This window comes from Tursiops truncatus, chromosome 18, assembly GCF_011762595.2.
Source record: "Tursiops truncatus isolate mTurTru1 chromosome 18, mTurTru1.mat.Y, whole genome shotgun sequence".
Lineage (NCBI taxonomy): Eukaryota > Metazoa > Chordata > Mammalia > Artiodactyla > Delphinidae > Tursiops > Tursiops truncatus.
In genome coordinates this window covers 3,577,701-3,592,950 of record NC_047051.1, presented here as the reverse complement: position 1 = coordinate 3,592,950, position 15,250 = coordinate 3,577,701, and the positions used below count along the sequence as shown (strand labels likewise).

At 43.8% G+C, this 15,250-nt stretch overlaps 1 protein-coding gene across 1 annotated transcript in view; it reads right to left on the bottom strand.

Moving 5' to 3' along the window:
- Nucleotides 1-15,250, bottom strand: part of LOC141277097 (phospholipid-transporting ATPase IB-like) — a 131,283-nt gene that overhangs the window by 39,835 nt on the left and 76,198 nt on the right. The window contains exon 2 of the mRNA XM_073795477.1: nt 14,809-14,953. Coding sequence (XP_073651578.1) covers nt 14,809-14,953 — 145 coding nt within the window. The remainder of the gene's footprint in view (nt 1-14,808; nt 14,954-15,250) is intronic.

Here is a 15,250-nt window from a genome sequence, read left to right as displayed (position 1 = left end):
CGTAGGTGAAAGTTAACAAAACCAAAACATCTGTAAAAAAATATAATGTAGACAACTACTGAATCACACCACTAATGGTAGCTTTTTATTTTCTTGATTTGGTCTCCAATTTACAAACGAGGAATAATTATGAAAATGTTTCCATTTTAAGATTTTTATTAAATCTAGTCTGCGTGCACGGGGGGCCAGAGGGTTACCTGGGACTGCTCCTAATTCCCATGTCGAATATAACATGTATTTAAAAGTAATAAAAATGCGCTAGTTTGAAGCACACACGTGTATTTATTTTATTGCCGACACTGCAGACCAATGCTGGTGCACGAGGACAAGGCACAGCAGACAGACTTTTAGTCGGTTTTACTGTTTGCACCTCAGGCAGGTGGCTCCTTGGTCCTCCACAAACTGTGGGGTTCAGGTGAGTTACGTACCCTTTTCCTGTGAATTGGGGATTCCAGCTCCACCTCACCCACACCTCCCTTCCGGGCTCTCCTTAGGGGTGCAGGCTCAGATGTGGGAGCCTGGCCCCCTCCCCTGGGTGCAGTCTGTACCGCAAGGTGAGCCTAAGAGGAAGGTGCCGTGGTAGTGAAAGTGACACACGGCACGACCCGGGAAGAACACACCAGAAGGCTGCACTGAGCCTTCTGCTCCTGGAATTCCTCTTCTAAGAGGCTGAAGGTGTGAGCCGGAAAGCAGAGGGGAACTAGCTGATCCAGGCCTGGATAACACATGTAATCCCTAAGTCATCACCTGCACCCAAACCCACCAAAAAACTAAAGCAACATGGGAAAAGAAACAAGTCACCAATGCCTTGCTTTTCCATCACATCCCCAACGGCAGCTCAGTGACTGGTGTGTACTAGACACTAAAAATAAATTGGCCAAATGAACACATTTTAAACTTCAGCTGATAGAAATGACTAAGGGTGCCAGCTATCACATTAAATCCCAAAGGCACCTGCATGTGAGGACAGACAGAAATCTGTTAAGTCTGAAGAACTGCCATTAAAAGCATGTAACTCAGCACCCCCCTTTCAGGAGTACTTTATATATAAAAGCAAAACATGAAAAGCACACAAAACACAAATTTCTGAGGCTTAAGTAACTGCTTTGGGGGTTCGGTTCTGTTCAATAAGCAATTAAGTAGGAAGGGAAATCTTAGAACATGTGAAGCCAATTCCTATTTTCTGGTCAGTTCTGACCTTCACCTGTGGAAGAAAGTCATTCAGTGCAGTGCCGCGGGGCTGGGAGTGGGCTGGACAGCCAAGGGGGTGGGAGATGTGAGACAAGAAGGGCACTCTTCTTAAGAGATGTGGGACCCTCCTGTGTGAACCATAATGGAAAAGTATATATACATGTATAACTGAGTCACTTTGCCGTACGGCAGAAATTAACACATTGTAAATCAACTATACCTCAATAATATATTTTTAAAAAGAGAGATGTGAGACCCAAATCTTAAAAGACCGAAAGGCTTTAGCAAGGAAGGAGAAAGCACTCCAGGGAAAGCGCGTGATTAAAGGCCCAGGGAGCATCTCGCGGCAGCCACAACACAGGATGAGAAGGAACAGGGGGAGATGGACCGGGAATCCAAGGGTAGAATGAGCACAGCCTTGCATACCTTACTGAAGACGCAACACAAGTAGAAATGGTCCCTGGATGAAGAATCCCAGAGCCTTCACTGTTCTAGAAAAACAACCCCCTGGAAGGGAAATGGTTGAGGGGTGGGGGTCACCGTAACAAGTGGAGAAAGAGCCTGAACCGGGGCAGGAGAAACCACCTGCTTGACAAGGCCGGTCTGGTTAAAGCCCATGCCCAATCCCACCAAGCGTCTTCCCCAGCCTTCAATTCTCCTTCCTGGTCCAGGAATATCCCAACTTTCCCAGGACCATCAGGGGAAAATGGGTAAAGTCGACGGGAGAAATAGGGAAGAAAATAAGTCATTTGAGTTTCCTTTAAACTTTTATACCTATTTTGAAAAATGGGGCTTTTTTGTACCATGGTACACAGCAAGACGTAAGATCAAGCACAGGAGAATCAAAGGATGGAGACACCATAAAAACAATGGCAGCTTGATAGAGTCCTGAAACTCCCGACAATGGTGGAGAATTACTATTTCAAAGGGCAGTAAGAAGATTACAGGAGGCATCCAGAGTAGACAGATTCAGAGAGAACAGTGGGGGTCAGGGGGAGTGTGGGTGGGGAGGCTGGAGGGATAGAAAGTCTTAGTTTGGGAAGATGAAGAGTCCTGGCGATTGTCTGCACCATGACGCGAGTGTACTTGACCCTACTGAACCGTACACGTAAAATAATGAGGATGGTAAATTTTATGTTACGTGTATTTAGCACAATTAAAAACGGAAAGAAAAAAAGCGATAGGCCTACATGACATATTATGAAGGACCGGAGAGGCGATATCCACAGTGCATCACGTTCTGGACATTTTCACACTTGGAGCCTCATGGGATCACAAGAAACCTTCAAGGAAATGTGCTTCCCATCTGACAAATGAGGAAATGCAGGAAATTACTGGCACAGGTCATTCAGCCAGAAATCAGGAGAGCCAAGACCTACAGGCCAGATTTGCTTCGCCCACTTTACTTCACTTTGATTGCCTTTCCTCCTCGGGCTATTCAAAAAAAAAAAAAAAAGTTTACACTGCTAGTTTTTTCTGTTACTATTTTTCCAGTAAGTACTTAGCAATTTAAAATTCTCTGTGATAACCTCAGGCAAACACTAAAATTAAATCTTAAAAATCAGGTTTAAGCAAAACGAAAATGTTTGTGTTTGTTCCTTACATCCACTCAGCCTACTTAATGTGCACTTTTTTTTGTTTTTTGTTTTTGCGGTACGCGGGCCTCTCACTGTTGTGGCCTCTCCCGCTGCGGAGCACAGGCTCCGGACACGCAGGCTCAGCGGCCGTGGCTCACGGGCCCAGCCGCTCCGCGGCATGTGGGATCTTCCCGGTCGCAGACTCTCAACCACTGCGCCGCCAGGGAAGCCCTGCACATTATTTTTTAATCTCTACTAACACAACACCAAACCCGGTGGTTTTTGTTTTTTTTTTTTTTTTTAACTCAAGTGATCATATACAAAGTTTAGTGGAAAGTTATTGCCAAACATACTAAAATGTAAATGACGGGAACATCAAAATTCATAAGGCAGTCAGACACTGTTTACAGTGTTTTCTGCATATTAATTCAGTAATTATGCATATTAATTAATCCTCACAATAATCCCGTGACGTACGCACTGCAGGACGGGTGACAATAGGATCGCCTTCAACAAAATCACCACGTGCTAGTTTCCAACAGAAATCAGAGCCCCACCCCAGACCAAATAAACAGATTTTTCTTATGCAATGTAAGGTTTTTTAAAAAAATGATCTATATATCCTGGTCTCTCCAACCATGCGACAGGAGATGGGAAGCGCAATACGGCCTGTGGAGCACAAGTATGAAGTGACCATCGGCACTGATGCTGTCTTGCAAAGATTCCACGAAAATGCATTTGATCATTTATGGGCTACGTCAACCTGGCAAAAAGGTTTCAGAGACAATTCACTTTTTTTTTTAATTTTACTGAAGTATACTTGATTTACAATGTTAACTTCTGCTGAACAGCAAAGTGATCCAGTTACACATATATGTTGATATATTCTTTTTCAGATTCTTTTCTATTATGGTTTGTAGGATATTAAATACAGTTCTCTGTGCTGTACAGTAGGACCTTGTTGTTTATCCTTTCTATATATAATAGTTGGCATCTGCTAACCCCAAACTCCCAATCCATCTCTCCCCGACACCCTGCCCCCTCAGTCAGCAACTATCTTCAAAGTCTTACTAAGCAGAGAACACATCTCAGACGTTACAACAAAGCTCTATCACTCAACTACTGCTCTATTCATTACGTTATAAACATTATTATTCCACGGACATATGTGGACCCATTTTTAGGTCGTTCTAATTTTTTAAATACCCGATGTATTTCAAAAAGTAAACAGCATATGAGTTTCTCAAAAAGCCTAGCCATTCTTACTGTATTCATTTTTTCTAATTGTAGTATCTCAAAATATCAAAATTCATGAGGTCCCTTAGCCCAACAGTTCAAAAGAACACGCGATGCATAATTGATTTATCTTCAGCTGCTAGGTGAGAAAACATACTTGGCTGTGAAGAACATTAATATCTGCGAACTATTTATATAGAAAGTATTATGATTTAAAACCTAACTGAGCTACCTTTCTTATAAAGCGATCCACTATTCCCAAATCCTTAAACATCAGGGGTTGGTTTCTATAAAACACTTATTTTATTCCGTAGCAAACACCAGCACTGTATTAAAAATAGCTTCTTGTCTAGGTAAGCGTATGACTTGTGAAAAAAAATTTGCAGCACTGTATTGTGCCCATGAACCATCCAAAGAAAGTTACTATCAAATGGACCGCAAATCTCAAAACACATGGTCCTCAGAACTTGGAATGAGAAACATGAAAAAATGGTCAGTAACATGAAGCTTTCTCAACATGCCCTCAGGGTTTAATGTGAGCATGTAGTTTTGGAATTTTCAGGTACAGTTTTAAGGGCAAAAATATCATAGATAACTTCTCCAACCCTCAGTGGAGACAGATGTTCCTTTGTAGGCAAATGAATTATAAGCATTAAGTGAGCGTTTCGGGCGTACGTGCGTGTGTGTGTATATGTGTGTACGTGTGTGCGCACACGTGTGTGCACGCAGACATTTACACAGAATGGAGGAAGGAGATTGGTAAAGACATCAGAAGGAATCTCCCATGGTGTTTTCTTTGGCCTTGGAGTTTCCCAACTTCATAATATTGACAATACTGAGCTTATAAACATGGTTGACCCATGTCAAGACCTCCATACAGAGAATAACTCTGTATATACGTGCACACACGCTCCCTCCTGTCCTTAAAATTATTTCTCTTGCAACATCTAAGGAAACATAGTGAACAAAACTTTACTGAAATCCTAGTGGCAGCTGTCCAGCAAAACAGTAACACTGAGAGAAGTCAACGTTTCTGTTTGCCCTTCTGCCATAGTCATTGATGAGGGAATTCAATTTATTCTGATCTATCAAGCCTAGAATGATTAATGATTTGTAAAGGTAACATGAAACATTAACAGGAGGCAGTTGTAACAGAGATGGAATACTGGGGAAGTAAGTGTGACACTACTCAGCCTATATAGCCTTACTGTTTTCAAATAAAGAGCTCTTTTTAAATTGTCAGAGCTTGGTAACAAATTTCATATGCTAGACAATACTTTTGAAACCTCCACTCTTTACAGGAGCAGAAATAAAGGAGTCATTTTTTGATTGGATAACTTAAGGAATATTCCTTTATATAACTGCATCAGCCAGAAGGGTCCCGGAAACAATGTAACGCTCTCACCTGCCCCTTTAAAAGCCTTCCTCTCTGCAGCTAACTCACCTCCAGGGGCCTGGCTTTTCTCGGCACCTCAGGTATCATCCGCATCGTTTCTGGAAAGGCACACACATGGCTGGTAGACCTTCTGCCCTTCGCATGTGCCTCCCCCATGCCTGGATGCCCTCCCGATGTGAGCCACTACTCACCTCCAACCCAGCTCACTGGTCATCTACCATCAGCTTCACCCACACCCACTCTGCCGCTGGCCTGCCCTCCAGAGCCATGACCCACGCCCAGCCCCAGAGCATCACTCTTGACAGTTGGGGGCTGACGTGCTTCCCTAGCACAGACCAGCGCAGGCTTGGAAACGATGCTCCAGCCTCCTTACTGTCATGTATCTCAGTGCTGCTGAAGCCTAAGGTCAAGGTCAGACTGGGTCGGACCACACAAGTTTCCTCCAAGGAAAAGAATCTAGAGCAGGTGCTTCCACCCTGGGGTGTAGGAGAAAGGTATCAGAGCTTATATGTACATGTACCTCCAAGAAGTTCGCTTCAATAACCTTTACTGAATGCCCCAAGACCCTCTGTAACACAGCTGAAGGAGAAGCGCCCTAACAGTGGGGGTCAGGGGATGCTGTGGACTGAACTGTGTCCCCTAAAAATCCCTATGTCGAAGCCCTAACCCCACCCGCATCCCCCGTGACCGTATTGGAGATGGCGCCTTTGGGAGGTGATTAAGTTGAGATGGGGTCATGAGGGTGGGGCCCTCATGATGGCATTAGTGCCCTCACAGGAAGGGACACCACACAGCTTGGTCTCTCAGTCTCTCTCTCTCTCTCTCTCTCTCTCTCTCCTCACCACGTGAGAAGGTGGTGGTATACAAGACAGGAAGAGGGTCCTCACCAGAACTTGACCATGCTGGCACCCTCCATCTTGCACTTCCAGCCTCTAGAACTGTGAGAAAATGCATCTCTGTTGTTTAAACCCCCAGGCTATGGTATTTTGTCCTGGCAGCTTAAGTGACTAAGGGAGTAACAAAGGTGCCCTCCCCTGGCCGTTCTCTCAGCTTATTACTGCATGTTTCAGTGTCTGCATCCAGCTAGGCGCGCTTGTCAACTAGACTAACTCTCCCAAAAAGAACAAGTGGCTTCAGAAACATGCAATGGACTTCCCCGGTGGCGCAATGGATATGAATCCAGCTGCCAATGCAGGGGACACGAGTTCGAGCCCTGGGCCGGGAAGATCCCACATGCCGCGGAGCAACTAAGCCCGTGCGCCACAACTACTGAGCCTGTGCTCTAGAGCCCCTGTGCCACAACTACTGAGCCCATGAGCCACAGCTACTGAAGCCTGCGCACCTAGAGCCCGTGCTCTGCAACAAGAAGCCCGCGCACCACAACAAAGAGTAGCCGTTGCTCACTGCAACTAGAGAAAGCCTGCTCGCAGCAAAGAAGATCTAACAGAGCAGCCAAAAAAAAAAAAACCACGCAATGAAGCAAACCGCGTTTTGAAAATAATAAACGAATGACAAGCAAATAAATAGTACAATTGGCACCTTTAGGAAATAAAAGCTCTTCAAAATCATTTTTCCAGGTTAAATGTTAGGATAATTTAATTAAATCTGATAAATCAGCCGAAAATATTCAAAAATCAAGAAAGTTACCAACAATGTGGATTGACATCCGTAATTCTTAACTGAGAATCTTGGTAAATACGTATTGGGTCTTCAGATAATGACAGTAATACATATAGACAGATAGTTAAATAGACATATTCCAGGTTCATGGTAAAAAGTTTTACTGATGGGACATGTGATCAAAAAAATCTGGAGACCACTGATGTGGCTGTAGAGCTTGTGTGACAGAGCGAGGCCCTCTCCCCAGCTGTCAGCTCGTCTCAGGCAGGTCTGAAAGCCCCAGCCAGCCACACCTCTCCAGGAGCCTACGGAGGACAAATACTGAAGATACAGAGAATCATCGCTCTGAAGGACCAACCACAACATCCCAAACTCAACCCCAAATCCTTTCCTAACTACATCTAATTAAAAACATAGGTAAGGGTATCTAAAAGCCTACAGTCTGAGTTGTGAAGAGCTGGCGTTCATTTAGGAGAAAAGGGCAGATCAGCATTTAGATGGTCAAAGCCAACCTCATGGATTTCAGGAAATTTCTTTGTAAAACCTCCCTCCCTCCCAACAATGGTCAGACCTCCCCTTTTGTTCTCACGAGGCATTGTCCCTCTTGAAAGGGCTGCTGATTAGCATTTCTGAGTAAGCTTCTGCTGTCTGTTGAGTGACTCAGCCAGAAGTAGCAGAATGAACACTTAGACGCTACTTTCTAGATAACTACACAAAAGCTCACATGACTGAACTCTGACTGCAGAATTTTCTGCAGCCCACGGTTCTACTTTTTCAACTTCGACACAACTAGATCGGACGTTTGCAAACAGACCCTACTGTTGCCAGCTAAGGGGATGCTGCCTTCCCATCTGATCGGCACCGTGGATATGTGAAGATACTGGTCCAGTCTCCCCTGACCACCACCCCTTCAAACACACATCTGTCCCCAGTAAGGACCCAACATCACCCAAAACATCCAACAGAAAGACGAGAGTTGAGCATTTAGTTCCTACTGTCCCAGATACTTCTGGTTTTTAGTGTATTTTTACTTTGAGATAAGTTGATGCTCACAGAAGAGTCGCAAACATAGTAGAGAGTTGCCATAAACCTTCACCCAGGCCCCCCACAAAGTCAGTATCTCCTATCACCTTAGAAACATGATCAAAACTAATTTAATGACATTGGCACAATACTACCCCAACTACAGAGTTCAAAATTCACCAGTGGTACATATATACAATGGAATACTACTCAGCCATGAAAAAGAACAAAATAATGCCATTTGCAGCAACACAGTTGCAAGTAGACACAATCATATTAAGTGAAGTCAGTCAGAAAGGGAAAGACAAATATGATATCACTCATATGTGGAATCTAAAATAAGACACAAATGAACTTATCTACGAAACAGAAGCAGACTCACAGACATAGAGAACAGACTTGTGGTTGCCAAGGGGCGGGGTGGAGGGCTGGATTGGGAGTTTGGGATCAGCAGATGCAAACTATTACGTAGAGAATGGATAAACAACAAGGTCCTACTGTATATAGCACAGGGAACTATATTCAATAACCATCATGGAAAAGAATATGAAGAAGAATATATACATGTGTATAACTGAATCACTTTGCTGGACAGCAGAAATTAACACAACACTGTAAATCAACTATACTTCAATTTAAAAAATAAGTTCAGTGTTTCCTCCAATGTACCTTTTCTGTGCCAAGATCTGATTTAGAACTGATACTGCGTGTAGCTGTCACATCGCCCTAGTCGTCTCCAATTCTGGTTAATTTTAACTTGTGTTTTTCACAAATCCTGATGCTTAATTCTTTTTATCAGTAAGAGTCAGAAGTGCTCAAGTTCACAGAAGACAGAAAGAGTTAAACAGAATCTGGGACTAGGGGAGGGGAAAATAAGTGACTGACTAGAACTCAAACCCAACACCTTTGCCTGTTTTTATAAATGGGAATAGCACAGACATTTCTTTAGTCAAATTCAAAATCTGCACCAGATCTACCCATACAAGGGTCAACTCGATAAAGCAATCACCCGTCCAAGTCGGTTCTCCTAGACATTTGCTGTTTCCTTAGAAACATCAAATACAAAACCGGCCCAAGGCTGACATGCTTCTGTTTCTAAAAATACTACATTTCAAGAAAGCTCAAGCACGTCATAGTTACCTGAAATAAACAGCGCCAAAGGCCCCCGATTTGAATGCTTTTATCTGCAAAATGCCTCCAAAGCCTTGTCCAGTGGTGCAGACCTAATAAGTGTTCTAATTGCAAGCATCTTCTGTGGCCTTACTTGCTACTGGCATGTATAAAAGTAAGGATTCTTGATGTGCTGTGACATTCATGTTCAGAAAATATAGGCTAGGAGTGCTTGGTTTGGAGATTAACCAAGTCTATGCCTTGAAATTAAAAACAGCTAATGCTAACTGTGTGAAGAGATTATATGTTAATTAGCTTGACTGTAGTATTTTGCTACGTGTATGAAACCATCACGTTGTATGCCTTAAGAACATACAAGTTTTATTCAAAATATAAACAGATCAAGAAAAAACAGCATAAATGGAAGAAAATCTTGAGGCCGTTTTAAAGTAGGCAAATGGAATGCTTTCAACATCATCAACTATTCTTGATAAGGATTTTATATACCTTTACCTTTGCCAAACTTGACAAGGATGACTGTCTCACGTGAGATCTATAAACCTTGGTTTTTAACACAACGATCTGTACGTGAATCAAAAGGAAGTTACGATTGTTACCGGTATCTTGGTATGGTTTCTCTGTTAAACTGTAAGCACCTTAAGTGGGATGACCAGATCCTACCTAAATACTGCGGCTTTAGCCGTTTAGAGAGAATCGCTCGTCCTCACAGCCCTCCATGATCTTAGATCTGGTACCCTATACAAACATTTACCACCACTATTCGGGTACAAACTGCTTTTGAAGATGATTTTGTTCTCTTCACTCCGTAAAAGAAAAACCTCCTCTTAGGCATCAGGATCCCACCCTAATATTATGAAACCGTGATGCTATTAAACCTACCACCCAGTGCTCGATTCTCCTTTCTATAAAGGCAAAATTCTACTCCAAACTTATCCTGACAAAATCAGCAAACTATTCATATGAAGCAATTTTCTCTTAAGGCAAAGCAACTTTAAGCAATGCAATCGCTTGACAAAGCTCGAGTTATTGCTTTAGTGAAGATTTTCGCCGTCTTTAACTCCCACCTGAAATGAATGACTCATTCAAATCTGAGTGTCTGTAAACATTCCTAACTTGCTTTGAAGGCCTCATTTCAAATACTGGAGAGAACCGTTTGACAGCCTTGAAACTCACTGTTTTAAATGGCACGCTCGACAGTCACATAAAAAGACTGCACGTGCCTGATCTTGATGACATAAATATTGCCCATTCCTTTGACCAGGAAATCACTTCAAGGTATTTTCCGGGAGAAAAATTGTGTAACTTGAAACATTTTTTTAAATTTACATACACAAAATTAATTATTCGCCACCAGGTTCCACTAGATAGCAAGCTTTCTATAAGCTTTTAATATATAACTTAAAGTGCTTAAAGGGAAATGGTATCGTTCATATGAAATGTCCAGAACAGGAAAATCTACAGAGATAGAATGTGGATCAGTGGTTGCTTCAGGCCGGGGAGGAGGGGATGGGGAGATGTCAGCTAAGGGGCACAGAGTTTCCTCTGGAAGCTATAAAATGTACAACCAGCACCACAACTTTAGAACAACCTTGAATACAGTAAAAGCCACTGGACTGTATCCTTTAGACGGGTGAATTATATGGTATGTGAATTATTTCTCAATAAAGCTGTTAAATTTTAAAGGAGATGTGATTGTACACTTGAGAAAAAAGGAATCTTGTCAAGTAGACATATATACAATCTTTCATGTGTAGATGTAATAATTACACTGTAACATCTAGTCATTGCTGGATGATTGAAGACAGTTACTGTCTTCACAGTTAAGGTCCTAGAAGATCCATGCCTAGGAGAAAAAGACCATGTTCTATTTCTCTATGATTTTGATAATCCAAATTCATTGGCTTCAATAATGGAAAACTTCAACATACCACAGCTTCAGATCAAATGCTGGTGTTACCTGCAGCGTCAAGAACAAGGTTTAGAGAGACATCCATTGACACGGCACGAACCCTTCCAGAATTTCAAGGAATTGCTTGGAATTTGAGTCACCATGTCTGGCATTCCCCTGGGGCTGCCAAAGCCAGTTAACCCCGGCAGTGACCTTCTCACTCCCACTCGCCTGGCGGGGAGTTTCCTTCTTGGATGGACACACCAGTCCAAACGTTAACCCCGGACCGTCCATCGCTGCCCTGAATGGTACCATGCTGCCCCTCGCCAACCTCCCCGAACGCACAACCACCACATCCCGCCTTGGCAAACTCCAACCCCTTCCGTGAAGTCAAAACACCAGTTGCCCATGAAGGCAGTCACATAGCAACTGCCCCACCATCATGAGCTTCCAAGCCAGAGATGGCCTCGGGTGGGGAAGGTAAGTGCGAGAGCTCGGTTCCAGGGACGGCCAGCCTACGGAGGTGCAGGGCATCGGATACACCAGACACCCCCACTCCATGGACCAGCGTGACCCCATCTGTCCCACGTGGTCCCTTCTTTTCAAAAGCCTCAGTTTAGATGCAAGCTATCTGGGATCAACACTCCATACGCCCCAGCTTCCGGGAAAAACCATTAATGTTTTCCCAAGAAAAATTATATTAAGAAAAATAACTCCTTTATCAACTCCCTTTAATGAAAATACTCCTTTGAGTAGCTTTATCAACTTTCAACAAACAGCCATGACGAAGACAAAAAGCCTGATTTTTTTAAAAAATCAGTATTTTATAAAACGATTTCAGCGATATTCAAGTGCTGAAACAATATTGTTCAAGATTTTGTAAAATCCTTAAACTATATGCCAAGAAGCTTTAAAATCGATTCTTTAATGAACTACGAGTCACATTACCATCAGTAGTTCCTAATTAAATATACAGCGGAGGTAAAGTGAGTATTGGAAGACCATTTTCTAGAACAGCCGGCACCATACTTTAATTTCTTAGAGCCTCTTCAGTAGACTCTGAAACCTATGCTCACAGTATAAGCCATGAACTCAAACTGTATGAATTGTAAGATTTAATATATTTAACTAATTCAATTATACCCTCACATACAAGGCTTTAAATGGAATGGTTTGTGTCTACCTACTTTCTTCCTAGCCGACCCACGGTATACTCCCACTTAGCCCTCCCCCACCCCCAAAAGAGTACAAATGAAACTGTATAACAGGCAGCCGCTGGAAATCTCTTTGATTAATAATAAAAATCAGTTTCAAAAGTCAATGTGAGTCTTCAGATATAGAGAACAAACTTATGGTTACCAAAAGGGAGGGGTGAGGGGCGGGATAAATTAGCAGTGTTTTATACACTACTATACATAAAACAGATCCAACAAGGACCTACTGTACAGCACAGGGAACTATATTCAATATCTTGTAATAACCTATAATGGAAAAGAGTCTGAAAAAGGATTTATGTATATATGTGTGTATAACCGAATCACTTTGCTGTACACCAGAAACTAACACAACATTGTACATAAACTACACTCCAATAAAAAATAAATTTAAAAAATTTTAAAGTCAATGTGAGTCTTAATTACAGAACAGGTTGTGAGGCCTCGCTACCAAGGCTTTTAAAAAGCTTCACCTTCCATGGGAACTAGAGAATTCGGACAAAAAACAAAGACCCCTATTTCATTCTCCCAGCTTTAAGCATGCATAAATGGATACCGAAATTAATAGGAACTAAGCAAAAGTACTACTTGAAAATATCTTAAGGTCACACATGAGAAAGTCTAAGGAAATGGAACTATAATGTCAGGGCCGGATTGCAGATGCTTTAAGTATATTTCATAGAGTTGTGTATCCATCACCCCAATGAAACCCCGTGTACATTACAGTCATTCCTCTTTTCCCAACCTACTCCTCAGCCCTAGAAGCCACTAATCTTATGTCTCCGTAGATTTGCCTCCTCTGGGTATTTCATATAAATACAATCACACAGGAGGCCTATTACTGGCTTCTCCTAGCATAATGTGTTCAAAGTTCATTCATGTTGTAGAAGTGCATTCTTTTTTGTGGCCAAATGATACTCCACTGTACGGATGTACCACGGTTTATTCACTCACTTGTCAGTCGACAGACATTTGGACGGTTTCCACTTTTACCTACCATCATAATGCTGCTAGGGACTTCTATACCAGTTTCTGTGTGGACATACGTCTTCATTTCTCTTGGGTATATACACCTCGAATTTCTGGATCATATGTAACTTCACATTTAACCTTTTAAGAAACAAACTGTTTTCCAAAGCAGCTACACCATTTTTCATTCCCATCAGCAATGCAGGACGGTTCCCATTTCTGCACATCTTCGCCAGCACCTGCTACTGTCTTTCTGATTAGAGCTATCCTAGTGGGTGAAGCGGGAACTAGTGCTTGAGGCTCTGTGTCTTAAACCAAGCCCACTCAGCCTTGAATTCGGTCTCAGCTATTCTTCCAAGCTACACGCTTAAGTATTAAATAGGCCCCAACGGTCATTCTTAAAACCCAAAACAGAGCCATCCAGGATCATCTAACACTCTTTCAATAAATGAAAGCGTCACTTCTGCATAGTATATGCACCATTATTTTATCCCAAATCCTATCAAGCCACAATAATGTCCAACAGCCGGGCCTTTCTGAAGAAAGATGTCAGGCTAAGCTCAAGTGCCACGGCTGCAGAGGAACACTTAACACATAACAAAGCTCAACACATAACAAAGGAGCCCTGGTCTGGGATTCGGGTTTGTCAATAATCCGTATGTAACCTGACCAATCACTTACCTTCTCCACACCTGAGCACGGTGTTCTGAGCCACGCACAGAACTACATCCTCTGAAGTCCCTCCCAGAGATAAAGCTGTCTAAGCCTGAAAGTTTAATGAAATTTGCAAACATGCTAACTCACATGCCGAAAAGATCTAGCTTGGCACAGCAGAAAGACTTTGGGTTTAGTAGTCAGGCAGGCTAGGTTCTCTTTCCAGCTATGCCATTTAGTAGCTAAATGGCCATATTTAACATCCTTCTCTGTCAGTCTGTGAAGGTAAGACTGCCTTCTTCAAGGGGTTCTGAGGTTTTATAAAGCCAATATAGCTAAAGTACCCAAGAGAGCGGCCCGCAAAAAGCAGACGTTTACATGTTAGCGTCCATCCATCTTCCCGCTAACTCTGGGCAAAGTTTCCCAGCAAATAAAGCCCTCTTAACAAAGGTCCTGGGCATTGAGAGCTGAATGCGAGTTCTTGTGACCTGAGGGATTCCAGTATAAAGCGCTTCTCCACATTACAGTCGGTAACTTGTTAAGGAGAGCTATCGGTTGGCTTAAAACAGGGCTGGGGAATTCTTGGAAGGGCACTCAGGGATGAAGAGACGAGAAACCTCATTTTTGCCAGGGACGGAAGCCTAAAAACGTCCTCCGGGCTCACAGCCAGCCTGAGCACAGAACCAACGCAAAGGAGAGAAAGGTACGAGCTATATTCCCATGACCCGATTGGAAACGCGGGTGTAGACTGCCAGGCTTGAGGGGGAGGGGAGCGGAGGGGGCTGGCGACAGCAGAGAGGGGCGGGGGGCTGGCCAGGTGCGTGGAAAAGCCCAGGAGAGGAAGCCGAGCCACATCCCAGCTGTGAATTAACCGCTTCCTGCGACTCTCGGCTGGCTGCCGCCTCCTACCTGATCCGGTTGTCACGGAATCTGTTGAGATGCGGTTGGTTGAGGTAAATGGTGCGGGCTGGTGCGTCCAGCTGGTCCCCAACAGACGTGGCCCGGGACATCTCATCATCTGCCTTCTTGTAGCCCGAAGAAGAACGAACAGGTCCTGCGGAGAAGAGGCGCGGTCAGAAAGCAGAACACAAAGAAGTCACGCCCGGCACAGGCAGCAGCACGGGCGGGCGGGGACCAGCTGGAAAGGATGCTCCGGGCGACGCGCCGCAGCTGTACCTCGGCGGCCCCTGGAGACGCGCGCAGCTTGTCGGCCCCGCCCCGCCCGCGCTGGTCCCCAGCGCTGAGGAGCCCCTCCCGGGGGTGGGAACCTCGGCCCTCCCGCCCCTCGCCCCGCCCCCTCCCTCCCCTCCCCACTCCCCGGCCAGCCGGGCCTGGGCGCGGGGAGCGCAAT